Below are 27,931 nucleotides of genomic sequence, written 5' to 3' on the forward strand. Positions count from 1 at the left end.
AAGGACTGTTTTCACCGACACTATCGAAATGTTGGTATAGCACCATTAAGAGAAGACCTACCGGTAGTCAACATTTATCAAATCACGACAGTCTAGTTCCCGAAATCCATAAATTCTAAAGTATGTAAGGGGAAAAAATGATTTCTAACGATATTGAGGTCATGGAATGGAAAGCATTTATTTCAGGCTTTGACTATAGAAGCTGCTCAAGACGAAAGAAGTGTACAATGCGTCAGTCCATTCATGTAGACTTGAATAGTTTTAAGGGATGCTTCAATCTTGACTTATAATATGCTCCCTCAACTCAAGAAAACATTAAGAAACTGGAACAGACACAAAATAGAGCAGTGAGATTCATAACAAACCAATATTAGCATTTGACTTGAGTAACACCTTTAGTAAAATCACTAAATTTAGAAAGCCTTCAGGATAGAAGACTCAATAGTTTTGATAGCAATTATACATAAACACTGAACCATAATGTAATAAAATACTTTAAAAGACAGAAAGATAAAGGTACATTCCTCGTTCCATATGCTAGGACAAATTTGTACAAATGCTCCTTCTTCCCTAGTGCTATTTGAGCATGCAATGGGTTACCCGAGCTAACCAGGAAAACCACTGACTTGGCAGAATTAACATGCATGACTAAATGCAAGACGCGTAGGACGTAATCATCTTCTTTTTGAAGTAACGTCTGTATTATGTAAGATTAGATAGGCCTAATGGTCTACAGCAGTGATGCCCAACCTAATTCAACCTGCGGGCCAATCTAATTTCCAAAACTCGTGTCGCGAGCCACATGACTGAAAAGGTACAAAAACGAAATGAAATTGACCTAAAACAATTGTATTAGAAACCTGTGGATCTTACTACTTACATTAATTAACGCTTCAGAAAATGGCTTCATTTCTCTATTTAAAATGTTATCAAGTTTATAGCTAGCTAACCAACGACTCATTTTCTTGTCTCTTTTTGCTAAATATTCTCATCGACGTGTCATCGATACTCCAATTTCTGCATTTATTTTAAAGATCTTGTATTCGCAGCTCAACCCAAGAATGCCGTAATATTTGTTTTATAATGCCGTTTATATGTAGTTAAAAAAAACAAAACAACAGCCACTTTTTCTTTACAAATCAAATATGTTGGCTTATTATCATGTTCAAAAAAAAAATAATGACCTTTTCCTGGTAGATTCTAAATTCCATTTGTAGATTCTTTAACTCTCCCATTTCATAAACGTACAAAGGTCATGGTACCAATCCATCAAAGTGCCCTAACGTAGGTAAGATACATTTATGAACATTTTTATTTTGAAAGGAAGGAAGGGGAATGTTCTACTCCATGTGCCGGATCTGGCCCGCGTGTCGTATTTTGGCATCACTGGTCTACAGAATGGTTCTATTAGATGCTGCCTAATGGGGATGTGCTACTCACAAGAAACTGTATTGTTTTAGTGGTCGACGGAAATTTTATTTCGGGATGGGGGGGGGGAGGGAGCTGACGCCACTCTGTCAAACTAATCTAAGCACATTTTGAACATGTACCTACTGAATTGGCCTGCAACATTCAACAAACCGAAGTTTAGAGGGAAAGAGAGACATAATCTGTGGGATGTAAAGCTCTGTCTTAAAGAACATTCGTAGACTATACATTAATATATAGTCCAATCGCTTGTCAAGCCTTGCATGCTCAGAATCTGTTGTTAAAAAAAAAAAGATCTTATGAATCATTTGGACCAACTTGTCACCAACTATATTTAAAAGTATAGGCTTTTAATTTAACGTAGGCTTTATCTGGAATTTCTAATAAAGATCTAACATTTTACAAAGTTTTGTACAGTACCGCGGGCATCGTTATTAAGATTTTATTTCTGACAATATGACAAAAAATGCGAAATAATATCAATATTATTTGATAAAATCGTACGAAGGAAGGTAACTCTAACCGTTTCTTTATCGAGATTCTAGAGTATTAATAAATAAATAAATACTAAAATAGAGTAGTCTAGATGATCTATATAGATAATTTAGATATACAGAAAAAAAAATTACTTTTAATATTGAATAAATTTATTTAAAGTATATCTAACTAGTCTAGAGCTATATGTATATATAATCATTATGATTATCATTTTATGATTAGATCTAATCAAATCTAATCTATCAATGAATTGACTCTAAGTCTAATAAAGTCTATAATAAATTTCTAATCGAGTAAGACTACTAAGTGTAACTAAGAGTTTCATATTCATCCTTCTTAGAATAGAATAGATAATGACTAGATCTAGATCTATTAAATATATTTAGATCTAATATAATGCAGTCACTTTGTTTTGTAGGCTACCTGTGAAGACTTAAATGAATCTTTAAATTTAGACCTCTTCACACTACTTCACAGTATATAAATAATATAGATCTATAATTATATATAAACATAGAATAATATTAAATATATGTAATATTGTTACGATTCTCTCTCCTAATCAGGCCATCTGTAAACACTGCTAAACTTAAACACACACAACACATCAAGAACTTGACAACAAGGCTCCAAATAATCTGGTACTTTAATAATGGTCAATTAAAACAGCCAATATAACACAATCAACTACTACAATGTTAGACTGTACATCACCGTACTAAACTCATAAACTCTACTGTCTCTTCCTGGACTCATACGTTTCACTGGAGGACTGCACCAGGACCATCTTCATGGCTGACTAACAGTCCCGGTCTCAAAGACAGGCCTATGATCAGATGACCATAACACAGGCGCTATTCACATGCAAAATCATACCAGTACTGTCCCTTCCCTTTCAATATAGCATGCTAAACTGTATTACTGGCCTGTGTCACATATGTCAGCTAATCACACACAGTTAACCCTTTTGCTTCGCGAATAGGGTTATAACAATATAATATATATATATTATACATTATATTATATGCAATAATGGATGATTCATTCACTGAACTGATATGCATTCTTCATGAATAATTCTAGATCTAATATTAATAATATCTACTATCTAGATCTACACAAATCTAGATCAATACTCAGTCTATTGATCTTTTCTAGCAGAGTCAGAGACGCCACAATACTTGACCCAGTACAATGTTGCACACATCTGAGCACAATCACTAGTCACTAGCTTAACACCACAATCATTTTTGTTTTGATAAACATTAAGAAAAAAAAGTACATTTTTATTTTTGATGTTAAGGTTAAGTCAATGGAAAAATGTCAGCTGATTCTAGCGATGAAGAAGATTACATGTCAGATGCATTTCTTCAAAAATGGTGAGGACTAATTATTTATATTTCTTCCATATTTTTTTTTTTTTTGGTTTATTTTTTGTTTTTATTTACATGTCACACACAGAAAAACATGCACGCATGCACTCAAATTGCATCGGACTGCATTCTTAAGGGTTTTACATCTAAACCTCTTTAAGGAACTTTACATAAAATACTATAATATTATAATGAAAATATAAGCATCCAAATCTATTTCACTGTTATTCATGAACTCAGGTTAAATGAAAACAAGAACAATCCCCATGAACTTGGGACAGAACAACTTTTTGTGATAACAATATATATAACTTCACTTTAGACTTGTCCAAGAATCTAAAAACACAATGAAATAACTCAGTGTTTCCCAACTGTGTTCCGCGGCACCCTAGGGTTCAGCAGGGCCTGAATACATGTTCCATGAAATACTGGCATAATTAACTTGTAGGCCATGATGCAAATAATCTCTAAAAAAAAAAAGCAAAGTCTTCCACTAAATACTCAGAATGTGCTCCAAAGTGTTCCGTTAAGGAAAAGGTTTGGGAATCACTGAAATAACTAAGTTTAAAAAGAGTTTTGATAAAAACTTATATTTCTTATATTCAGGTTTAAGAAATTTATTTTCAATTGTATATTACGATGGTTCCAGGTTTGAACCCAGCCCACCGTTTAAGTTAGGATGTAAAAAATATTTACAATTCTGAAGGAACATCCCAAACATGAAAAACAAACAAAACAACTTTCTAAAATAATAGCTCCATTATGTATGTATGTATATAAATTGAATATTACATTATATATACTAGCCAGATATGATCCGCGGCCTGCAGGCCTTAGTTTTGGAATTACTAATTTACTGGTTTGAATTTAGATCTATGTTAAACCTGAAGAATGTTCCATCACATTTTGATGTTATTTGATGTCCATTCATTTACATATATATATATTATGGCTCCTACCTCTGTAAGGGTAACAAAATTAATTATAAGATCATTGATAAGTAGAAAGTTACTTTATGTTGAAAGTAAAGAAATGAATAAATGTAGCTTTTGTATTTTGTTTAGTGCTGATACAAGGCCTGGGTTAGTTCCAAAAAGACTCCATGACAGATATGAAAAAGAAAAGAAACAGAAGGAATCTCAGAAACAAAACAAGACTGTCTCCAAACAGAAACTTGAAATAATTCAACGCGAGGCTGGCCTGAGCTCTAGCATTCCCACCGAGAGTAAAGGATTTGCCCTGCTCCAAAAGATGGGATACAAACCAGGACAGGGTATTGGGAAACTAGGTTGGATTTTTTCTTTTTTTCTTTTACTGAGACTATCAGTTGAATTGATTTATTATTAGAGAAAGTTTTAGAAGAACCAATTGGGCTCATGAAAAAATTTAGAACTGAAAGTAATAATAAGGCTTGTCTTTAAGCCCAAAGATTAATGAAGAATGCAGTATTTCCCGTGGCTATGCAGCCCCAGCTATGACCTGCATATTTTGCCATCCCCAGCTTAGGCATAACCATTGTCCGTTGGTGATCAATTTGGATTTTCTTTTCACCTCAACAGCAGATTTTCTTTTAGTCTCAAAAGTAATACTGCATCAGCAAAGACATATGTTATTTGTTTTGCTTAGCTACAGTAGCAATGCAAATGTCTTAGCTTGTCAGTATATTCATGTTCAGACCTGATATTTTATTATCTAAATGTACACAAGGAGTCAATTAATGCACTTCCACTATGTTTACAGACACATTTTTCTTATTTATTTCCATTTAAATTTGAAGTTATGTTTTCTTAAACAAATGTTGATTTAATAACATAGTCAATTAGAGTAAACAAGTAAAGTATCCCTTTCAGACCTTGCGATCTAAAGGTTAACAAGCAGGGTGTCATGTGACCAGCACAACGACTAACCGCCTTTACTTTCCTTAACTAAAGTCAGCTACCCATCAGAGTTGGGTGAACTCAGGGGCCCCCTAAAAATCCTGGATTTCAAAATCCCAGTCTTCACCAAGATTTGAACCCAGGAACCTAGGTTTGGAAGCCGAGCGCTTAACCACTCAGCCACCGTGCCCCATACTAATGTCATAGCTAAAAGAAAAGCTTTAGATTTTTATATTTGTATTGGACTTCATTCTGAAACATTAAAATCAAACATTGAATTAATTTTACTAGTTATCTGCAGTTACAAAAAACATTTGTAAGACCCCCCAAATCCAAAAAAAATATTATTTTCTTATATATTTTTTAAATGTTCAGGAACAGGTAGAATTGAACCTGTACCTATCGAAGTGAAGAACAACCGTCTTGGTTTAGGGAAAGATACAGAAATGAAACGTAAAGCCATTGAAATGAATACAATGAGGTCAATGATGGCTGTCAAACGTTTGAAGACTGATGAGAAGCAAAGGAACAATTTTTTGGATCGAATGAGAGAAAAGTTTTCCACTCAGAGTGTGGATAGGGATTTGAGAATGGCACAGAATGTTTGTATACAATTAGATCAGGAACAGGTGAGGTCTTACCTTATGTTTGCTTACTGATATAATTTTACCTTGTAGTCGTACCTTATGTTTTCATACTTATAAAATTAGGTGAGGTCTTACCTTACTTTTGCATATTATTAAATTAGTCAAGGTCTTACCTTACCTTTGCATATTATAAAATTAGGTGAGGTATTACCTTACCTTTGCATATGTTAGCGAAAAGGCCTTGGCTATGTTTTGTCACGCTCACATAGGCAATATTTTAAATTGTAATATCACTGCCTGATATGGCAATCTGAGCACTAAAAATAAAAATAAACTCCAGAGAATCCTAAATTCTGCTGGTAAAGTCATTGTCAAAAAACAAGCCCCATTTGGGCTGCTGTTTGAGACAAACATCCATAAAAAAAGTTAAAAAGATTCTAGAAATAAAAATGTACCCTTTGGGTCAGGATTTTGTGATTTTACTATCACAAAAGAGATAAAAGACACTAATAGCAAAGACAAACAGACACAAAAACTCTTTTGTTCCCCTGGCAATCAAATCATTAAATAGAAACAATCTGATATAAACTTTTCACATATAAATTATGAGTGAGTCTGGTGTGAATGTACATTTTGTTTTTCTATAGTTAGAATGTTTTGTTTGGTGTAATGCACAAATTGTAAGACCAATTTCCTTATTATTATTATTATTATATTAAATTAGGTGAGGTCTTTAAATTTTGTTTCTTTACTGATCAAATAAAGGCAATAAAAACATTATTTTCTATAATTAAAGAAAATAAAGTCGGGTATTCTGTGGCTGTAAAGAAAGATATATTTTGATGTCATTAGCCGATTCTCCCTATTATTAGCTTGCTCAGGTTTTCATCACGATATTGTTACTCTAAGTTGACATTACGGCATATTCCTACCAACATACTAAGGGGTTGAATGCTCAATTTTTATTTGGAGTTACTTAGTGCACAACGATAAACCATGGCATTTCTTGTACACAAGAATACCAAAGATTTTCTTATTTTTACAAAGCAAAAAGTGTTTTTTTTATTCTGCTTGTTTCTCATGTATTGCCCAGATATTGCAATGATTGGTACATCAATGTTAACCTCAGGTTATGTTATCATTCAATGATGATGATGGATTTGTCTAGGAGTTTTGCTAACATTGTTTAAATTGTTCTGATTTTATTTCATGTTTATATATTCTATTTTCTCTTTCTTTTAGACTATTCATTGGGTTAATAAAAAGATTTCTGATACATTTTTCAGAAAATTTTTATTTCTAATTGTTGAAACATAATTATTTAACCATAGCGGTGTCTGAGTGGTGAAGCACTAGGCTTCCAAACCTGGGGCCATGGGTTCAAATCTCGTTGAAGACTAGAATTTTGAACTTCTGGATTTTTACAGCTTCCCCGAGTCCACCCAACTCTAATGGTAACCAGACTTTAGTTGGGGGGAAAGTAAAGATAGTTAGGTATTGTGCTGGCCACATAACACCCTGATTGTCAACCACTGGCCTAAGAAACAGATGACCTTAGCATCATCTGCCCTATAGACTGCATGGTCTGATTAGGGAAGAAAAAGATGAAGAAGTAGAGACCCTAAACTGATTGTTCAAAACGTTTACGTAGCTTGTTTTTGTATTTATTACCCTAGAACTCATGACCCTGGATGCCAAATGTATGCCTATAGCTCAAAGATTTAAAAAGTTATGATAAATATTCTTTGAGAAATAAAAAGGGGAAAAAACCCACTAAAACTTTAAAAAATTTTGTGCAATTTAAAAACAAAATTGAGTTTTTTCCTTTGGTTTTGGATCCCTAGTGTAAGATGTTCACAGTAAAAGTGTTTTTTTTTTATTTTTTAGGGCTTAACAGAACCAGGGGAAGTGTTCTTCTGGCCAGCCAGTTGTCTCCCATTGCAAGAGAATGAAGGTGATGACCTTCAACCCAATGACTTCCAGGAAGAAAAGGATGACAGTGATGTGGATGAAGTCGTGGACTGTCCAGCGTACATGGAATTTTCTGTAAGTGAAAAGCAGCATTTATCAAACCTCTTAGGCTGTTAGATTGTGTATATAGAGCCTTCAAAAAGGTTGATCTCTAAGCTATTTCTACAATGAAATCAGGGGGTTAATATGTATGAATAGTGATGCAATGGATTTACTCGCATTGTGGAATCTAAGGAAATGAGAAGGTAGACAGTTTCGCAAAACTAGGAATGATTTTGGACCCACCAGAGGAGCCGAAAACATATGAGGGTGCAAAAGTTAGGATTTGTGAATGGATCAAGTCCAACTGGTATGACAGCTGGTACCATTGTAGCAGGACAGGAAGTCTGAAGGTTTCTAAAATGCCCAAACAGGAAGTACCATTGTTGGCAGCTAGACAGAAAGGATCAGCCAATGTTTTCGCATGGGACACTGTCCAATAGGAGCCTACTTTGCTAGGATCCGAGAGGACCACAATCCCAGATGTCAACACTGTCACATGGAAGATGAGACAGTAGAACACATCCTCAACGACAGCAGGTCGCTCAGAAATACATTGGAAGATATGACTAGTATTGTAACCAATAGCGCAGAAGAATTAGAGCCTCCATTTTTTAATTTTACCTTATCATTATTTGTTGGTTGGAACCAATGAAAGGGCTATCATCTCCACAAACATACCTACATTTTTATCATCATGATATGTAGCTGCAAGATTTTCACTTAGATAAGAAATGTGATTGCCAGCTTGACTAATCCTGATACACCTAAGTCTGCCAATATTGAAGAATGAGACACACTGGTTTGATCTCAGTGAGATGCAGAAGATAATCAAGATTTCTGACTATATTTTAACATATATATTTTATATTTTAACACCAATGTGTAACACATATCATTAGGCCTATAGACCTAACCCTTAAATCACATTTCAAACAAAATTTTAAAAAAATCAAAATATGCATTTTAAACATTGGTTGATATGGAGAATCAGATTAAATTTTCAAGCAGTCTATTTCTTTCTTTAAAAATACCACATACTTTAAGATCTATTTATATTAAGCTTGAACAAAAGCCCTGCCCAGTACCTTCACTTACTTCAATTCAGCACTAATTATACATATCTTAAATAAGTCTGCGCTATTCTGCCAGGAAATTTCATTTTATTTCGTTGTTGGGCAGCACTTTTTCCTTATTTTGTTTTGCATGAGTACATGTTTTTGCTAGAAATGTAAATATATTAAAGTCAGTCAGGAAACAAATCCTCTAATTAATGTTAATATATTTTTTTAAATAGATATATTATTGTTACAATCCAACAGGAATTTGAAAGATTGGACATACTAACCCGCTATCTACGCAACACATATTTTTACTGCCAATGGTGTGGAGTCAAATACAATGGTATGTCTTTAGTTAAAATATGATTTTTAGGTCCATAAGTGAAATATGGTTGTAGGTCTAAAGTATCACAATAGGTCTACAACAAAGATATAATGGCAATTCAGGATTTGAACCATGGACTATTCTGATGATAGTGCATGTCACATGACCAGGCAGAAATAGGGATGGGAACAGATTGTTTATGGTTTAGGTTTAACATTGTACAGACCTGTGACGTGGCAACGAGCTGTTGGTCTAAACTGCCCACAGGGTGTGATGTTGCAGCTCAGTGTTCAGGCTTGCTATAACAATTGGTCTCAGTTTAATTCTGTTCATGTTGTTTCACAATGGTTATTACTGAAAACATTATCAGTTAGAATTCTAACTTGTTCAATGGTAAGAAAATGTCACTCTTATTCTGACTAGAACTTCACCAGATCATTTTTATGCCATTCAATAACCAACATACGAATTTAAAGCTTTTTTTTTTTAATCCAGATAAAGTTGACCTTGACACGAACTGTCCTGGCAACACGAGTGAAGCTCATGAATAATGTGAAACCAAAGCCATGAACTCAACATTTCAGACAGTGTTGGAGATGTTGGTTATCTAGCCAGAGAATCTTTGTTCATATCTTGACATGATCAGGATTAGTACAAATATCTGAGTTCATTAGCCAATGGTACCTGACATTTGTCCCAAAAGTCGCAGCTGGCTCCTCACACAATGCACTTATTGGCTACAGAAAAAGGTGAACTTAACTTCACCTTACCCTTGGACTTAAGAGGTTGGATATGCAAAGCGTGACTATATCAAATCAAGACAAAAAATAAAAAGCTGACACCAGCAGCAAGTTTCTTCTCAAATATTAAATCAGTAAAAAAGAATACATAAGAATATTTTGATGTTCAATTGGTAAAATGAATTTCATTATATTTTTGTATGAAAAATGTTGTTGTTGATATTAGGCCTAACTTGTTCTACAGTTAGTCCCATTTGTTATTTGGGAAGTCATGTTAGCTACTAAATCTGGGCAGATAACTCTTTTTTTTATCTAAGCTTTTTATAAAGGATTCAAACAATCATCACTAATTCATAAGTATTAATTTAGTTGTTTCGTTTTCAATCTTGTATTTTTAGCATCTCAGTTAGCGAATAAGAAACCATTGATTTGTTTGCTTTTTGTCTGTCCATATGTCTGCTTGATTAGTTCAGATTAAAAAAAAAACTTACAGTGCTAATAATTGTTTGTATGTTCGTAACAGTTGTCTAATGAATGTGATAAATTGTATCAAAATTTGTGTGTTACAGATACAATCTTCTGAAAGTGCAATTTTCTTTTAAAACTAACTATGCATACTGTATGTATGTACATATGAGAGTTTAAAATATGTTCTGCGCTAGAATGAAGTTTTTATTGTTAACTCCCAGTGTAATAATACAATTCAGGTTCCATTCAGAATAAATAAGCAAATCTTATCTTATAGTATATGATACAGATGTTACTTCAAAAAAGAAGATGATTACGTCCTAAGCGTTATGCGTTTAGTCATGCATATTAACCAATGACCTAAACTCCGCCAAGTCACTGGTTTTCCTGGCTAGCTCGGGCAACCCATTCCATGCTCTAATAGCGCTAGGGAAGAAGGAGTATTTTTACAAATTTGTCCTAGCATATGGAGGGAAAACCAAATATAATTAAGTTTTTTTATTAATTTTTTTCCTACAAATATTTTAAACGAAAGTGTCAATACTGCAATGTAGAAAGCCATCCATAAAAGTTGACTGTTCTATACTTGTATACATTCTTTGAAAGTTTACATCTTGTTCTTTTTTTATTTCATTAAAATAATTGCTTAAACTTTTTAACAGATACAAGAGTTGAAGAGTGAATGGTTTTAAACAAGTTTTAATAGTTATGTTGATCTTTAAATAACTGTGTATGAATGAAAGGGGACAGAACTTTATGGTTAAAATCTAATTATTGGAAGTATATTATGTCTTACCATTAATCTAAGAGTGTGAAAAGTATATAAATGTCTTGGTAATTAATGTTGAATGAGTCATGAAGTTCTTGCATAAAATGTTGTAGAGAAACATAAAAAAGAGATTGTTGAAAGAATGCTGATAAAACTTCCAGTTGAAGTGACACAAGAGACTTCCTGTCCTATTATGTTGTGGTTGTGAATTACATTCAATGACAACTTTTAGTAGTGAGTTCATCTTTCATTCCTTTGGGTTCCTTTTTATTTATTTTTTGTTACTGTAAAAAACAAAAGTTTCCCTTTCAGAACATGCATTCTATAGGGCAGAGGATGTAGAGCTCATCAGGTTCTATGGCTGACAGTTTATGAGGGTGTCATGTGGCTAACACAACTACTAACTTTTCCCCAAGTAATGCCAGGTACCCATTCGTGTTGGGAGGACTCATGGACGCCCTAAAAATCCCAGTTTCCAACCCAGAACCCTTCGGCTTAGAAGCCAAGCGCTGTACCATCCATCCAAAAAATATATATATATATAAACATCTTTGTGAATCTCTTATTTTGGCTGTAACTATTCAATGATTCACAAGAAAACAGAAGAAATTGAAACAGACCCAAAATGGAGCAAACAAAATGAGTTAACCATTGAATAAAATCACAAAAAAAAGAGGCACTAAAGACTAAAATGTGAAATTGGTGTAAAACATAAAATAATAAACTATAATCCACAAATACAAAATATTATAAAACAATTAGCAAAACACATAAATAAGGCTTTTTTTTTTGTCTATTACTTGGGATAAAATGTAGCTATGGCTAAGACAATAAACATCAGGAAACGCTGCAGTTTGGCTGCATCTTTGGTTTAGGCTGCAAAGAGATTTCTAAGGTTTTTTTTTTTTCAAAGAAATGGCTTCATAAAAACATTTACCTGAAGAAACGACAAAATTAGGTGTCGAAAAGTACAAACTACCATGACGCTAAATGCTTAAAATAAATGCTTTAAAAAATCCTAAAATAAATGCTTGAAATAGACGTCTAATGCTTTTAAAAAAATGCTTGCAGTAAATGCATGACGCGTAGGACGTAATCATCTTCTTTTTTGAAGTAACGTCTGTATTATATAAGATAAGACGAAAAACTGTGTATCTCGCATGACAACTTCAAATTACAAGGAAAGAAAATGTTAATTTGTCATATGCATGTGAATATAACTCTTTCCCAGGCCTAATTTTACCTAATCATTCATTATTAGAATTCTGGGGCTCTTGGATGGTAAATAAAATTTAAATGAAAGATTTTTGGTTTTTCATTTGAAGAGTTTCATTTGCGGTCGCTATGTCAAGTACCACTGTAATAGATTCATTTACAAATATAGATATTTCTGCTTGCCAAATGTTTAGCGATGTAGACAATGTCAATGTTGCCTGCTGAAACTTGCCTAATCTAAAAGAAAAGTTAAGATTGATCACGATATTAACAAATATATTTGTGGGTGAATTAGTTATGAATTTTATCTTATGAATCGAGCGAAATCAGTTTTGCGCGTGCATGATACGAACTTTATCCTATCCTGTTGGATCGTTGGGGCAGCATTCAAGCATCCTCTTTCTTTTGCCTTAGTTAGAACCTCTTTCAATGGCAGGCCTGTCCGTTCTATGTTATTAGGGTTAGGGCTATGTTATTCCATTTTATGTTATCCTCCCATCACTTTCTCTGTCTGCCTCTTTTTCTTTTTCCTGGTACTACTCCCTGAAGGAAGGTCTTTGCCAGCCCCGAAGACCTTGTAATATTATTATTATAGCTTATATATAGCGCTACTTTCATGCTTATAGCATGCTCAGAGCGCTTTTGGTCAAATCTCATTTGTGTGTGTGTGGGGGGGGGAGTTGGTTATCTAGGAGTTGGTTTTCCGTGCTGCCTTTAGGCGCTCAGTAAACACAACTCTGCCCGAGTCGGTGTCGAACCATCGAGGCCCCTTCTAGGTAGCCAAGCCAAGTTCAAGCGCACTTGGCCTCTCGATCACGCTTCCCACAATATGGCCATAGATTTTTAGCTTTGCTTTTTTTACGATAGTTAGCTGGTCATCATGGGGTCCAATCGCTGCAGTAGCGGTTTGTGATAAGACACATCCTGCGAAAACGAACTACTCCACTGGATTCCGCAAGGAAATAGCAAAGTGGACAGGTCCAACCAAACCTGGAGGAGGTCATCAGTGAAGTTGAGGAGACTGGAACATGGCTCGATGAAGAAAGCTGCTCAGAACCGAGTTCGGTGGAGAGGTGTTGCAGCGGCACTATGCTCCCCTTGAGGTTCACACGAATAAGTAAAACACTAGCCTATATAATTTTTAATACTGCCATACACATAGGCTACTCTTGGCCTGTGATAGACGTACTTTGCTGCGTTGAGATAGTTAATAGACTATATATATTGTTTATTTCGGCAACTAATGGCAACACCCCTCCCCCTTTTTAGCACTGGAAGGGCCCACATTAGAACGCCCCCCCCTTATGCATGTTTCTAATAGACCTATGCCTTTTGTTGAAATATATTTTTAGGTCGAAAATCTTTTTTAACACCCTGTCATTGAACCCCCCCCCCCCTCCGTTTAGGTGTGAATTCTAGCATCCCTAATTTTTTTTAAATGTCACTACTTACATAGATTTTATTTTGTTTTTATAACTTTGTACACAGAAAAGGCCAACACACATTACACATTCTTGCAGCCAGTGCTTTTTTTTTTTGTAAAAAAAAAAATAGGTGCTGGTACTCAGTGATTAGGTGCCGGTACTCAGTGATGGATTGCCTAACTTTTAACTACTAATAAATTAATAATAAATGTTAAAATACAAGAAAAGTAATACTTTTTTCCCCACGTTCAAAAAGGTGCCGTCGACGCCGTACCGGTGCGTACCGTCACAAAAAAAGCACTGCTTGCAGCTATTTCGTTTTGGGGGGAGGAGGGGTGTAAGAATGATTTTATAAAGTGTCTACAATAACAAGTTACACCCCAAAATGTGTTCTTAGGGAATTATCTTTTATTTTTTTTATTCTGATGTTTCCCCCTTCCCTCCAAAATGGTAGATCTACTTCGACCATTTAGCAAATTACTGAAAAATTACAAATTGAAATAAAAGGCTCGCGTTTTTTTTTCCACTAGCGAATAGACCAAAACTAGATCTTAATGCTGAAAAGCTGGCTGGGTAACATAAAAGAAAGGACCGGCCTCTCTCTTGATATCCTTCTAACTGCTCAGATCAGCTGCTGACCGGGAAAAGTGGAAGGATTTGGTTTCAGAAACTGTCACAGCACTGAGCACCTCTTCGACGAAAGTCAAGGGACAGATGATGAGATGATGATGATTTCATCGAGGTCCTAATCTGTTCGGTGGTTTCATAGATTTTGTGATATTTCTAACGTCTAAGTCAGTCTTGAATCAGTCAATGGTATTTCGCGTATTTCTATAAGTCTATGATAAAATATTTTTATCTAATTTTATACCTAAATTTCGAAATTATTGAATGTCAAAGGAGGAAGTGAAAGTAGAATGTATGTGCGAGTGACGTCCCTTGATTGAACAGGATTATATCATCAAATAATAATACTTTTTCAAATTAAGCTTTACTACTGTTACCAAGCAAAATTGAATCAGAAATCATATCTATGTATTCACCATCTAAATTAGATAATATACCCCTGACAAATCTAGATCAGACTCTAGTGTCTCTAGTAGTCTAGATTCTAGATCTAAATTCTAAATCTAGAAAATATTTGAATTTGGTAATTACAAATTACACTAATTACAGGTAGATCTAGGCCTAACTATTGCTAATTCATGATTTTGCAGATTATGTAATAATTAATAATTTTTAAAGTCAATATTTTTTTTACTATTGATGACGATTTTGTTTTTGGTATTGACTTTTTTTTTTGACTTGACTTGTCTTGTGCCATCTTTACATCTACTTACTTTACTTAGTCTAATTTAGTCTCAGTGTTACGTAGTGTCCCGTAGTGTCACTTAGCCCTTAGCTGTTGTCAGTGTAGTGTTCTAGAAGTCTAGATCTATCTCTATGTCTATATTGTCATTGATTTTGATATACTCATCTACTGATACATCAGTATAATCATGTCATCATCATAAATTAAAACAAATTATTAATCTAGATTATTCTAGATCAATCTACAAAAGTACATTTGATTGTTTATACTTTATTAGTTTATATTATATAAATCTTACTAAATACCACTGTGACTTAGGTCAGGATAGCACATTGACATCTCTACTGTCTCTAGATGATTATGAATATCTTATAATATAACTATTGTTACACTAGTCCTAGTAAGCGACTAGTTACAAGATGTTACTTCAAAAGTAAATTATGTTCTATGCATGACTAGATGCATCATTGCATGACACAACATCTCTGTATTATAATATAAGATACGAAGATAAGATAAAACATCAACAATTTATATTGAATTGTGTAAATATATATAGATTTTTGGACTGCATTGGATGCAAAAAGCACAATATTTACTATTACCTGGAATCAATAGATCTCCATTCTATTTATTTCTTTGCAGAATTTGTGTCTCATCTTGAATCATAAAGAATTCAATTTATTGAGAAAGAAATTGTAGACAGTCATGGATGACCTTCTTTATGCTCGTTTATTGCAAGAACAGTTCAACAGAGAACTAGAATTCAAAGATCTTACAAGAAAGGAAGACCATGAGCATAGAAGTGGAACTAGAGTAACAAGGAATAATGTACAAGTCTCTGAAATTGATGATTATGATTATAGAAATGATGTGTCTCCTGTTGACCCATCTTTAGAGTTGTCTGACCCCAATCCAGACATATTGACACTGTTTCTTCAGTTCAATAAAAGGTTCTTTTGGGGTTGCCTTTCAAGTATAGAAGTGAAATGGAGTCCTAGAATGACTTCGTAAGTACTAGATCTATTACTATATCTCTACTAATCTAGATTCTAGATATAAAAGTAGATTTACTTTAAGTGGACTGAACAAATTAGTAGTTAGCTAGTTTCTTAGATATTAGATCTATCAAACACCAGATTTTTACATTATTAAATATAACAATAGCACCAAACTTTTAAAAAAAAGCAATATAATTAGATTTTTTTTTATGGCTATGGCCAAGCTATAATATTACTATTTCTCATGCTCTATTTTTACAGTTCCTACACACTACTATCTAGATCTGTTTTTTTACACCTAGGTCTGGCTTTTTATATATAATATATCTAGATCTGGTTTCATTTTCCTCTGAAAGCTTCCTCTAGTATGAAAAGATTTCTGACATTTCTAGGCTTCAAATTTTAAGCCTTATGATGCCTCAGCTAAACAAGACCCATTACATAAATATGATGTAAATTCTTTTATTTTTGATGATTTATTTAGTTTATTCTTGAATAGCTGCAAAGACAAGTCTTATTTTGAAGTACTTTCAATATTTATTAATGCAAATACATTTCCAGAAAACAATTCTTGCTTTAGTCTCCAACTCTCTCTCTCTAAATTCAAACTCGTCTTGCTCTACAAGCTTTAACTAACCATAACATTTAACTATTTAACTAACTATAACATTTAACTATTTAACTAACTATGACATTTAACTATTTAACTAACTATAACATTTAACTATTTAACTAACTATAACATTTAACTATTTAACTAACTATGACATTTAACTATTTAACTAACTATAACATTTAACTATTTAACTAACTATAACATTTAACTATTTAACTAACTATAACATTTAACTATTTAACTAACTATAACATTTAACTAACAATAACATTTAACTATTAACTATAACAAAAATCAAGCATCGAAATACATTTTTGGTTTACTCATACATTGTCGCCTGTGCCTGTTCAATTAACAAAAGGGTCAGCTACAAAACATTTCAATCCTTGACCACGCAGAAATTCTTGCGCTTCTCATGTTTCTAGTCCCCACACATATATTAGGCTTTTGAATTTTTAAATTGACTAGCAAACATCTGTATGTCATGACCTCTGGAAACATCTGTATGTCATGACCTCTGGAAACATCTGTATGTCATGACCTCTGGAAACATCTGCATCTCATGACCCCTGGAAACATCTGCATGTCATGGCGTCTGGAAACATCTGTATGTCATGACCTCTGGAAACAACTGTATCTCATGACCTCTGGAAACATCTGCATCTCATGGCCTCTGGAAACATCTGCATCTCATGACCTCTGGAAACATCTGCATGTCATGACCTCTGGAAACAATTGTATCTCATGACCTCTGGAAACATCTTTATCTCATGACCTTTGGAAAGATCGGTATGTCATGACCTCTGGAAACATCTTTATCTCATGCTTTCTGGAAATATCTGCATCTCATGACCTCTGGAAACATCTGCATCTCATGGCCTTTGGAAACATCTGCATTTCATGGCCTCTAGAAACATCTAAATGCGTCTCATGGCCTCTGGAAACATCTGCATCTCAAAGCTGCTGGCTGTGTGGTATACACTTAGACTCTTGTCTTGATGGTCATTTTTAAAACCCTAATTGCAAACATGCTCTGCTGTCCTTTGGCAGCTTAGGGTTAGGATGTGTTTTCAGTCTAGAAAGAATATTCAAAACATGCAAAACAAACAACTCTAGAGGCTGATCCTTGCCACCAGAACATGTAAATTGGAAAGGAGGAGGGGGGGGGGGTTTCCTGATATTTTTACTTTAGTTTACATTACCATTGTTCTTTTTAATTGTATGTCCTTGAAAGTGCAGACCAAAATTAGTGTAATTAAAACAAAATTACAATTATTATTTCCCCTTTTAGAGTGTTTAATTGTAAATGTTTAATTTGATTTATCTACTCCAAAAGTCTGCTTTTTTTTTTTTTTTTTTTAAAGATTTATTTTATTTTTCCTGTTATAAGTTTTTGTTTCCTTCTCTTTCTTTTATTATATCCAATAAAATGTGATTTTTTTGTTCCTTTATTCATTTCTGTTACGGAAATTATTTTTAGTTTCATTTAAACAGCACCTAGAACTAAACTACATTCTATTTCGCATTGTGGTTTAGATGATCTGTCATTGACATTGTGATGTTATATAATCAGTCACACACACACAAACAAATAAAAGCTTATCTGAAGTCTTAACTTATTTAACTATTTTTATTATCCTTAAGATGTGCTGGAATCTGTGTCTATGAGGGCCGAGGTGGCCTGTGTTCAGTACGACTTAGTTTGCCTTTGTTGAAGTTAAGACCAAGGAAGGACTTAGTTGAGACGCTTTTGGTGAGAAACAAAAAAATTGTTGCTATATGTATTAAACTATTTATTACATATTTTTTGTTGTATTGACTTTAATATGAGCTTGATAACATAAAACATTTTATGAATGTTAGGTCTCTGTACTGATCCATTTGCTCTGTATCAACCTCACTGCTCTGTGTCAATCTCTTTTCTCTATCGACATATCTGCTCAGCTAGTACCCCTATTATTATACTATTTTACCACATCCACGACCAAGGTAAAAATGTCTCTACATAATCATCATTGCTTGTCTTTGGATTGGTGTTTGTGTGTGTGAATATTGTAATTAAAATAAAGAAGGTTTATGTTCTTGGTCCTGGGTTTGTTGGGAAGCTGGTGTACTAATAATGGTGGAAAATGAATGTTTTGATTCCTTACGGTAATGTATATATTGTGACTTTTTTTTTTTTACATATTATATTAACTCACTCTGTCAGTCTGTCTGTTTGTCTGGGAAAAAGTGTGTTCAAATTATTTCTCCCACACCCATTCTTAGATCAAGCTGAAAATTCGCACAATTATTCATGACATAGACAAGACATGAATCAATTTGAAAAAAAAAGTAACCTATTAGATAGTTAATTAATGGTAATTCATTATTTTGTTTAATAGCAACAAAGGAAACTATTACTTCAGTATTCACAGATATGGCTAAATTTGTTGGGTTTAGTCCCCTTAAATAATAGTTAACTCTATTTCTCCATCACACATTTCCCGATCAAGTTGATACTTTAAACAATTGTTTATTGTACCCAGCAAAACATGAACCAATTAGCAAAAATACTCAATTAGTCAATTAATTATTTGTTTGATATCAAATATGGGAAATAATTTGTACATTATTGGTAGATATATTTAAAGGATGGAGCTCTTCACCTTTAGATATACTTTTTTTTTTTTTTTCTATAAAGGATCTTTTTTTTATTTTGCCGTTTCCCAGTAATAGGTTTGAACTAATGTTTAGTGTTTAACTTTAAATTTTTTTTAAAAATAATAATTTAGCATTCAACTATTATATAATCTTATATAGAGGTAATTTTAGTATTAAACTCGTTACCATTTTTAGGAATTCAGTAACTAATGAAAATGATTATTCTTTCATCAGCATGAAATGATCCACGCTTACCTTTTCATAACAGATAATGACAGAGTAAGTCCCCTTGCACTCTCTCATTTTGTCACTAAACAATTTTTTAATAAGATTAATATAAACCTAAGCTATTCAGCAGACAGATCTTTAGTGCAAATATTTTGTTGAAGTTTTACAATATGAAGATAGTGGTATTTTTATTTGGTTTAAATATTATGTTGTGTATCTGTTAGGTATCATGATCTTTAAATATTATGTTGTGTATCTGTTAGGATTATGATGTTTAAATATTATGTTGTGTATCTGTTAGGATTATGATGTTTAAATATTATGTTGTGTATCTGTTAGGATTATGATGTTTAAATATTATGTTGTGTATCTGTTAGGATTATGATGTTTAAATATTATGTTGTGTATCTGTTAGGATCCTGATGTTTAAATATTATGTTTCTATTAGGATCCTGATGTTTAAATATTATGTTGTGTTTCTTTTAGGATCATGATGGCCATGGACCTAATTTCAAGAGTCACATGCATAGAATAAACAAGGCAACAGGAGCAAATATATCAGTAAGTATTTATAAATCATTCATAGTATCAAAAAAAAAGTAAAGTTTCCCCCTTTCAGACCTTGCGATCTATGGTGCAAATGATGTAAAGGTCATCTGTTTCTGTGGACCAATGTTAACAAGGGTGTCATGTGTCATGTACTTTTCCTTGATTAATGTCAAGTACCCATTAGAGCTGGGTGGACTCAGAGGCGCCCAAAGATCGCGAAATTAAAAATCCCAGTCTACACCAGGATTTGAACCCGGGACCTTGTTCCGCATAGCACCTCCAATTCATAATATGGTTGCCAATAATTTTTCTTCATTTCTGCTGTAAACCCCCCACCCCCTCCCAATTTTTGTTTGGATTAAATACCAGATGTTCTCTTTATTAGTCAAGTGCTTTTGTCAAATAGTGTGCAAATACTTTGTGCAAAGTAATACTTTGTTTTTTTAAGCCTGTTGAAAATGTTAATAGCTGCAAGAAGTTGTCATGGGACAATCTAGTCATGCATGTTAATCAATGACTAAAACTCTGCTAAGTCGTTGGTTTTCCTAGCTGATTCAGGCAACCCATCCCATTCTCTAATGGCACTAGAAGGAGCACTTGTATGAATTAGTTCTAGCATGTGGAATAAGAAATGTGCCTTTTTCTTTGAGTTTGTGTGTCAAGTGTCTTGATGTAACATTTTGTAGGATGAAAGCAGATGAGAGGATACAAAGGGGTGAATGATGCAGGTTGAAAGCAGTAGTATAAAAATTAATTTGTAGCATATTTTTTTAATTTGACATCATGTAGTTTAATTTAACAACAGATGGAGGATCAATAAAAGGGATAAATGCCTGTTTAAGCTTAAATGTTACAGAAAAATGCTGGGTATCAGACAAAAGAGTTTGTACTTTACAAGTCAACACTCTGGCTGGCAAAAAGGAAGATCACCTCAGTGCTGTGATGAGACAAAAGCTGAGCTGGTTTGGTCATATTGTAAGATGACTGACTAAGAAAAAAGTCATTCTTCAAGATGCACTGGAGGGAGAATGAAGTAACGGTCGTCCTAAGAAAAGCTAACAGGATAACAAAAGAATGGACCGGCCTCTATCTTGATATTCTGCTAAGAACAGCTACTGACTGGAAAAAGTGGAGGGATTTGGTTATGTGAACTGTCACAGCACTCCTACGTCATCGATAGTCCTTGGACAGATGGGATGAGAATTATTGTTTAAAACTTTTCTACAATGAAATTGAAAGTTGTATGTATCTGTTAAACTGAAAGTTGTATGTATCTGTTAAATTGAGAGTTGTATGTATCTGTTAAATTGAGAGTTGTATGTATCTGTTAAACTGAAACTTGTATGTATCTGTTAAATAAAATCAATGTTATTATGTGTGAAAAAAAAAGAGAAGTTTTAAAACTTCATTCAAGTTTCTGTATTAAGTTAACTAATATGGCTTCAAGGGTAAGTTGAACTGTCTAGCTCTACAACCAAACATGAGAGATACCAACAAGAGCTTTTAACGTTTTATTGTTTTTATGTTCAATAATGCAATCATAATTTCAACTTACAAAATAATATTATAAATAAATATATTTTCATGAATGGTGTATCACTCTGCTTCTATTTGTTCTTGGTGTCAGATCTATCACAACTTCCATGACGAAGTGGAGTCTTACCAACAACACTGGTGGAGGTGTGATGGACCTTGTCAGAACAGAAGACCTTATTTTGGTTATGTGAAGCGTTCCATGAACCGTGCACCGTCACCTCGAGATTTGTGGTGGGCAGAGCATCAGATGACCTGCGGTGGAAAGTATACAAAGATCAAAGAGCCAGAGAGCTACAGACAGAAGAAAAAAGAAAAAGAAGGTTGGTAAAATTGGTCATGCTTTCTTATTGGCTCAACATTTAAAACACCTTGCTTGTTTAATAAATGGAAACAATTGGATCAACATTTTAAATACCTTGCTTGTTTAATAAATGGAAACAATAGGCTCAACATTTTAAATACCTTGCTTGTTTAATAAATGGAAACAATTGGCTCAACATTTTAAACACCTTGCTTGTTTTCTAATGAAAACAATTGGCTCAACATTTTAAATACCTTGCTTGTTTAATAAATGGAAACAATTGGCTCAACATTTTAAACACCTTGCTTGTTTAATAAATGGAAACAATTGGCTCAACATTTTAAACACCTTGCTTGTTTAATAAATGGAAACAATTGGCTCAACATTTTAAACACCTTGCTTGTTTTCTAATGAAAACAATTGGCTCAACATTTTAAATACCTTGCTTGTTTAATAAATGGAAACAATTGGCTCAACATTTTAAACACCTTGCTTGTTTAATAAATGGAAACAATTGGCTCAACATTTTAAACACCTTGCTTGTTTAATAAATGGAAACAATTGGCTCAACATTTTAAACACCTTGCTTGTTTTCTAATGAAAACAATTGGCTCAACATTTAAAACATCTTGCTTGTTTAATAAATGGAAACAATTGGCTCAACATTTTAAATACCTTGCTCATTTATTAATTGCTGTGCAGTTGTCTCAAATTTGAGACTTGTTGAATGCTTGATAAGGCAGCTTAAATAAATTATGGCTTTTATATAGCGCTACTTACATGCTTTTAACATGCTCAGAGTGCTTTGGTCCAATCTCAGTTGTGGACCAGTATCTAGGAGAAGATTTTTCTGTGCTGCCTTCAGGCACTCAGTAATCACAACCCTAACCCTATCCTTACTGTTACAGTTTACAGTGCATAGTGCTGCACCCTGGCAGAACCTGTGATTCTGTTTATCCCAAACTGTACCTGGACATTACATTTTTGGACACATCAGTTGCATGGAGGACGTGGGGAACTAATGCCCAGGCATTCTTCTCATTTCTACGAGGTGATTCATAGTGGCTTCATGACTGAAGGAGGCCGTATTATCATGTAGTTTTATGCTATCATCTTGCTGAAGGTCTGGACTAGGATAATTTCATTTCTGAAGGAATGGTCATTATTTTTGATTGGAGAGCTTAGTTACACAATGATCATTGAAACAGAGGTAGTGTAGGCTTGCATAGATATAGCAGACACATGTCTACACATAATTGATAATGGTTTTGAGGGCATTGTGTTTTGTTGTGTGCATTGCACTTTTTGCTACATGGCTTTCTGCAAGAGAGAAGTTGAGCCTCTCAGTCCATTATTCCAATAGAGTCTGAGGATGAGCATGACAACTGCACTTACTTTTGCTTATTACCTTAAAATGGGATAACACAATAACTTCCTGAAAGGGTACAGCAGATAGAACGTTGAGGTGCTTACTTCTTAATTGCCAAATTTCAGATGTTCCTTCTCAAATGAATACTTGCCCAAATATCCAACAGGGCAGCAGGCCATGATGGTGGAAGGCAAGAGTTGAACCCATGATGATCATGATGACTGCTTGGGGCTCATACCACATGACCCGGCAGCCATCCATACTCAGTCGTTTTCAGTAATTATAAGGGTTTAGAAAAACATAGAAAAACACAGCTAGCCTGGTGAGTGTGTATCCCAAAAAAAGACTTATGAAATGAACTTCAGTTTGTCTTAAGGGATTGCCAACACACTTGGTTCAAATCTTGAAGATATATAAAGATCATATAGTCATTGGGACCTGGGTTTGGGCCATTCTCCTGACTGCCAGAACTTGTTGCAAATCATAAAAAGTTTATCATGGTTTCTCCTCCCGCCTGTAGAAGTTCACCAGGAATGTTGTCAACTGCCAATGTTCCCTTTTTCATAATAATAATAATAATAATAATAATATTACACACCTTAATCAAAACGGTAAAATGCTTTAGTGACGATATCTGTATGTCTTTTGGCCTGGATAAGTGTGGCATCATAAGCATTAAAAAGGGCAAGGCAACGAGCACCAACATTGAATTTGAAGGCATCGAGGAATTGAACTCCGCCTCTATTTATAAATATCTTGGAATAAACCAGAATGCCAAGATAAACCATAAGAAATTAAAAGAGGTTAAATATAGGCAAAGAGTTAATAAAATCCTCAACACCAAACTGTCTGGCAGTAATTTCATCACTGCAATAAACAGCTGGGCCGTCCCAGTGCTCCTTTACACGTTCGGTGTGATCAAATGGACCGACCTACATGACATTGACAGACTCACTAGAAAATTACTTACCAAGTTTCGATGCCTACACCCCAAGTCCTCCACCATAAGGTTATACCTGCCCAGGAAGGATGGGGGTCGTGGATTGCAGAACACCTTCAAATTGTGTAAGATGCAAGTTTTAAAAATACGATCAAAACTGCTCGCCTTCAGCAACAAATTAGTTTCCTTCCTACGGAAATACGACTCCGATGCAACCCCTCTGAACCTACACAATGCTGATGTCAATGTCGGTTTGGACGACGTAGGGCATGAGATTCGCCAATGGGAAGAAAAAACACTCCACGGAAAATTTCCGGCTTCATTACATGGGGACAACATCGACAAGGCTGCTTCCTTAACATGGCTCAAAGCAGGTCATCTCTACCCTGAAACTGAAGGCTTTGTTACAGCAATACAGGACAGAGTAATCAGGACAAAAAATTATGAGAAGCATATCCTGAAACTCAATGTTGTCGACAAATGCCGAAAATGTGGAAATGTGGGCGAGTCGATTGAACACATTATGGCAGGATGTCCAGCCCTATCAGAATCAGCCTACCTAGGTCGCCATAACCAAGTTGCAAAGTTAATACACCAACACCTGGCTTTGACGTACAAATTGATCGGTAAGGACACTCCCCCTTATTATAAATACTCTCCGCAAGATGTTCTCGAGTCTACTGAACATCTGCTGTACTGGGATAGGCCTATTCTGACCGACAAAACGGTAGATTTCAATCGCCCGGATCTGCTGTTCATCGATAAAAAAGAAAAAAACACTACCATTATCGATATCGCCGTACCACTGTCTCATAATTTAAGAAAAACTGAGATAGAAAAACAAAGAAAATATGGGAACCTGGGCTTGGAGATTAAGCGTCTATGGAAATTGTCCAAAATAACAATATACCCCATTGTTATATCAACCGAGGGGATAATAACAACTGACCTCACAGACACCTTCAAGGCCCTTAACATTCCTAGGAACATCTTCGTTGCCTGTCAGAGGGCGGTACTGCTGCAGACCTGCCACATCACCAGAAAATTCCTCATTGGAAACTGTTAAAGGGACTATGATGAATTTTGTTTCTCTTTAGCAAAACTCGACCCTGGCAGCGCCAGAGAATGACTACTCGTTCATTTCTAACATAATAATAATAATAATCTTTATTATCCGTAAGGAAATTTGTCTTACAATTTGTGCATTACACCAAACAAAAAACATTATAACTATAAGAAACCAAAGTGTACATTCACACCAGACTCACTCATAATTTACATGTGACAAAGTTTATACCAGATTGTTCTTATTTAATGATTTGATTGCCAGGGGAACAAAAGAGTGTTTGTGTCTGTTTGTCTTTGCTATCGGTGTCTTGTATCTCTTTTGTGATGGTAAAATCACAAAATCCTGACACAAAGGGTGATTCTTTATTTCGAGGATCTTGTTAGCTTTTTTATAGATGTTTGTCTCAAACAACTGCCCAAATGGGGTTTGTTTGTTGCAAATGCTTTTATTGCTGTTGCTACTCCCGAGAGAAGAATTGGATAGTCGTCTACATTGGATACTGCCGGGACATATAAAAGGTTATGCATATCTACTGCAGTACTATTCGAATTCTTTTTCGCTGCCCCAGGATGGCAGATTTCCATCTTGACAGGTCTCAGAAGTGACAAGTGCATTGTGTCCTATGTGCAATGCTGGTTTCTGTCCAGGGCTTTTGCAAGAGAGGATTTTGAGCCTCTCAGGCCTCACTCGAATGGAGTTTGATGATGAGGATGATGACTTTACATACTATCATTTAGTCTAAGTCAAGCTAAAGTGACTGTTTATAAGTCATCAGTATGTAGTTTTAGTAGTCAATCATTTTAAAAAATTTAATAATTTTTTTAAACTTTTATTTCTATTTTAGACAAACCTAAAGACAGATCTCAAGACATCCGAGCGTTTGTAGGCAAAGGAAACACATTCAATAACAGCAAAGGCTTTCAGGATAAAGAATTCACCACTACGAGCAGAACTGACTTCCATGCTGAGAAAAACAAAACTATACCAGACAAATCTGACGATGGTACACAAAAGGCTCTAATTGTGAATGGTGTTCTGATAAGAAAAGGAACATCGTCCTCTAGTCCACGGCCTTCAGCCAGCGGTAGTTTGCTGCCAGTTAAGGCCCCTGTTGATAAGATTGACTTGACCAATAACTCGTCAAGCATGGAAGAGGACTGGCAGGAGGATGACTCGTGGATGTTGGAAGCTGAAACGGGAAATAATTTGACAGACGGAAATAAAACTCCAGCAATCAGTTCACCTTCTGCCAACTTAAAAGACAGTAACTTAAAACCGAGAAGTACTGAGGATAAAAGCATGCATAAGATATTTTCCCAATTAGTTTCCAACCAAAACAATGGCGTTAAGATAAAAGATACCCAGCCTAAAAAATTGGGACAGTTGAAGATTAACCAGGACACTCTAGGGTTTGTTCAAACAAAGTTTGCAAAAGACTTTACGAGCGTGTGTGAGCCTATAAGCAAACCTTTACACAAAAAGACAACTAAAAAATTTAGGTTTAGTGACTCCGATACCGACGATGATCTATGGAACCAGTCGCAGAGCAAGGACCCAAAGTGCCAAACTCGTATAAAGACATCCACAGATGTACAAAGTAGTCCAGTAATAAAATCAGGTGACTGTGCAACTTTACAATCAAGTTCTCGTGTTTCGGATTCAGTACCACGTTCCTCAAAGCCAGAAAATAACAGATCAAGGACAAATGAACAAATTTCGACTTTTGATGCCAAGGGAATGAACTCTGCTACTAGTTCAATGGATGTTGGTATAGGGATAAACTCAGCAACTAGTTCAACTTTTGGTGTCAAGGGAACAAACTCTGCTACTAGTTCAACTTTTGGTGTCAAGGGAACAAACTCTGCTACTAGTTCAACTTTTGGTGTCAAGGGAACAAACTCAGCAACTAGTTCAACTTTTGGTGTCAAGGGAACAAACTCTGCTACTAGTTCAAATGTACAGTTACAAAATAGTAGCAAACAAAATGAAGATTTGAAGTTTTCAGGTCAAGGTTACAGGCTGGGCTCTGCAGACCAAGGAACTTCTTATCTGTCTTTGATTCGTAAAACATTTACTTCTACATCAGCATTGCCAAGCAGGGGAGGTAAATGTTCTCCAGTCGCTTCTGCCTCACATCCTGAGAGTCAGGAGATAAGGAAGAGAACTCTGGATGACGCTTTTGGAGATCTTTTCCCAGAGAGAGCAAAAAGCTCCAAATCTGTTCCAGTTACCCAGCAGAGTGATCTCCCCAGGCAGAAACAACCAAACGGCCACATGGAAACTGATCATCCTGCTTCTGACAAAACTGTTGTGCCTTGCCCAGTCTGTAACCAGCTGGTTGAAGCCTCTGTCATAAATAGCCATCTCGATGAGTGCTTACTCTAAACCAGCAATGCCCGACACAGAGCCTAAGGGCCCTATCTGGTCTGTGTCACAGTTATGTGGCCAGATCCTATGAGCTTTATCTGGTCTGTGCCACAGTGTTATCTGGCGCAGGGAATAACAAAACAGCGGAGGCTCTGTTTTGTTGAACTCGTCGACATTGTGGACATGTGACCTGTAAATGCCCCCCCCCCCCCCCCCAGGTTGTGC

At 34.9% G+C, this 27,931-nt stretch overlaps 2 protein-coding genes across 3 annotated transcripts; both read left to right on the plus strand.

The window, feature by feature from the left end:
• Positions 1-1,998: 1,998 nt before the first annotated feature.
• LOC129925224 (G patch domain-containing protein 11-like) lies at positions 1,999-11,367 on the plus strand. The gene is made up of 7 exons (XM_056024414.1): positions 1,999-2,219; positions 3,230-3,305; positions 4,364-4,587; positions 5,552-5,805; positions 7,651-7,809; positions 9,096-9,177; positions 9,655-11,367. Exons 2-7 carry the CDS (start codon positions 3,247-3,249, stop codon positions 9,708-9,710), a joined length of 834 nt encoding a protein of 277 aa, XP_055880389.1. The 5' UTR covers positions 1,999-2,219; positions 3,230-3,246; the 3' UTR covers positions 9,711-11,367.
• Positions 11,368-14,714: 3,347 nt separating this feature from the next.
• Positions 14,715-27,917, plus strand: LOC106054227 (uncharacterized). Of its 2 annotated transcripts, none has more exons than XM_056024651.1 (7): positions 14,715-14,951; positions 15,733-16,097; positions 18,349-18,457; positions 19,582-19,626; positions 20,062-20,136; positions 21,752-21,980; positions 26,184-27,917. In XM_056024651.1, exons 2-7 carry the CDS (start codon positions 15,796-15,798, stop codon positions 27,722-27,724), a joined length of 2,301 nt encoding a protein of 766 aa, XP_055880626.1. In that variant the 5' UTR covers positions 14,715-14,951; positions 15,733-15,795; the 3' UTR covers positions 27,725-27,917. The 2 variants fall into 2 exon arrangements, with proteins under 2 accessions (XP_055880626.1, XP_055880627.1); XM_056024652.1 differs by having other exon boundaries at positions 14,715-14,925.
• The last annotated feature ends 14 nt before the right edge of the window (positions 27,918-27,931 follow it).

This window comes from Biomphalaria glabrata, chromosome 3 (genome assembly GCF_947242115.1).
Source record: "Biomphalaria glabrata chromosome 3, xgBioGlab47.1, whole genome shotgun sequence".
NCBI classification, from domain to species: domain Eukaryota; kingdom Metazoa; phylum Mollusca; class Gastropoda; family Planorbidae; genus Biomphalaria; species Biomphalaria glabrata.

Bases quoted from the DNA above. Each gene is read 5' to 3' on its own strand.
- LOC129925224 (XM_056024414.1), top strand. From the start codon at position 3,247: ATGTCAGCTGATTCTAGCGATGAAGAAGATTACATGTCAGATGCATTT. The intron at 3,306-4,363 runs GTGAGGACTAAT...TATTTTGTTTAG, and splicing joins GATGCATTTCTTCAAAAATG to TGCTGATACAAGGCCTGGGT. The intron at 9,178-9,654 runs GTATGTCTTTAG...TTTTTAATCCAG, and splicing joins GTGTGGAGTCAAATACAATG to ATAAAGTTGACCTTGACACG.
- LOC106054227 (XM_056024651.1), top strand. From the start codon at position 15,796: ATGGATGACCTTCTTTATGCTCGTTTATTGCAAGAACAGTTCAACAGA. The intron at 18,458-19,581 runs GTGAGAAACAAA...TTCTTTCATCAG, and splicing joins ACTTAGTTGAGACGCTTTTG to CATGAAATGATCCACGCTTA. The intron at 21,981-26,183 runs GTTGGTAAAATT...TTTCTATTTTAG, and splicing joins GAAGAAAAAAGAAAAAGAAG to ACAAACCTAAAGACAGATCT.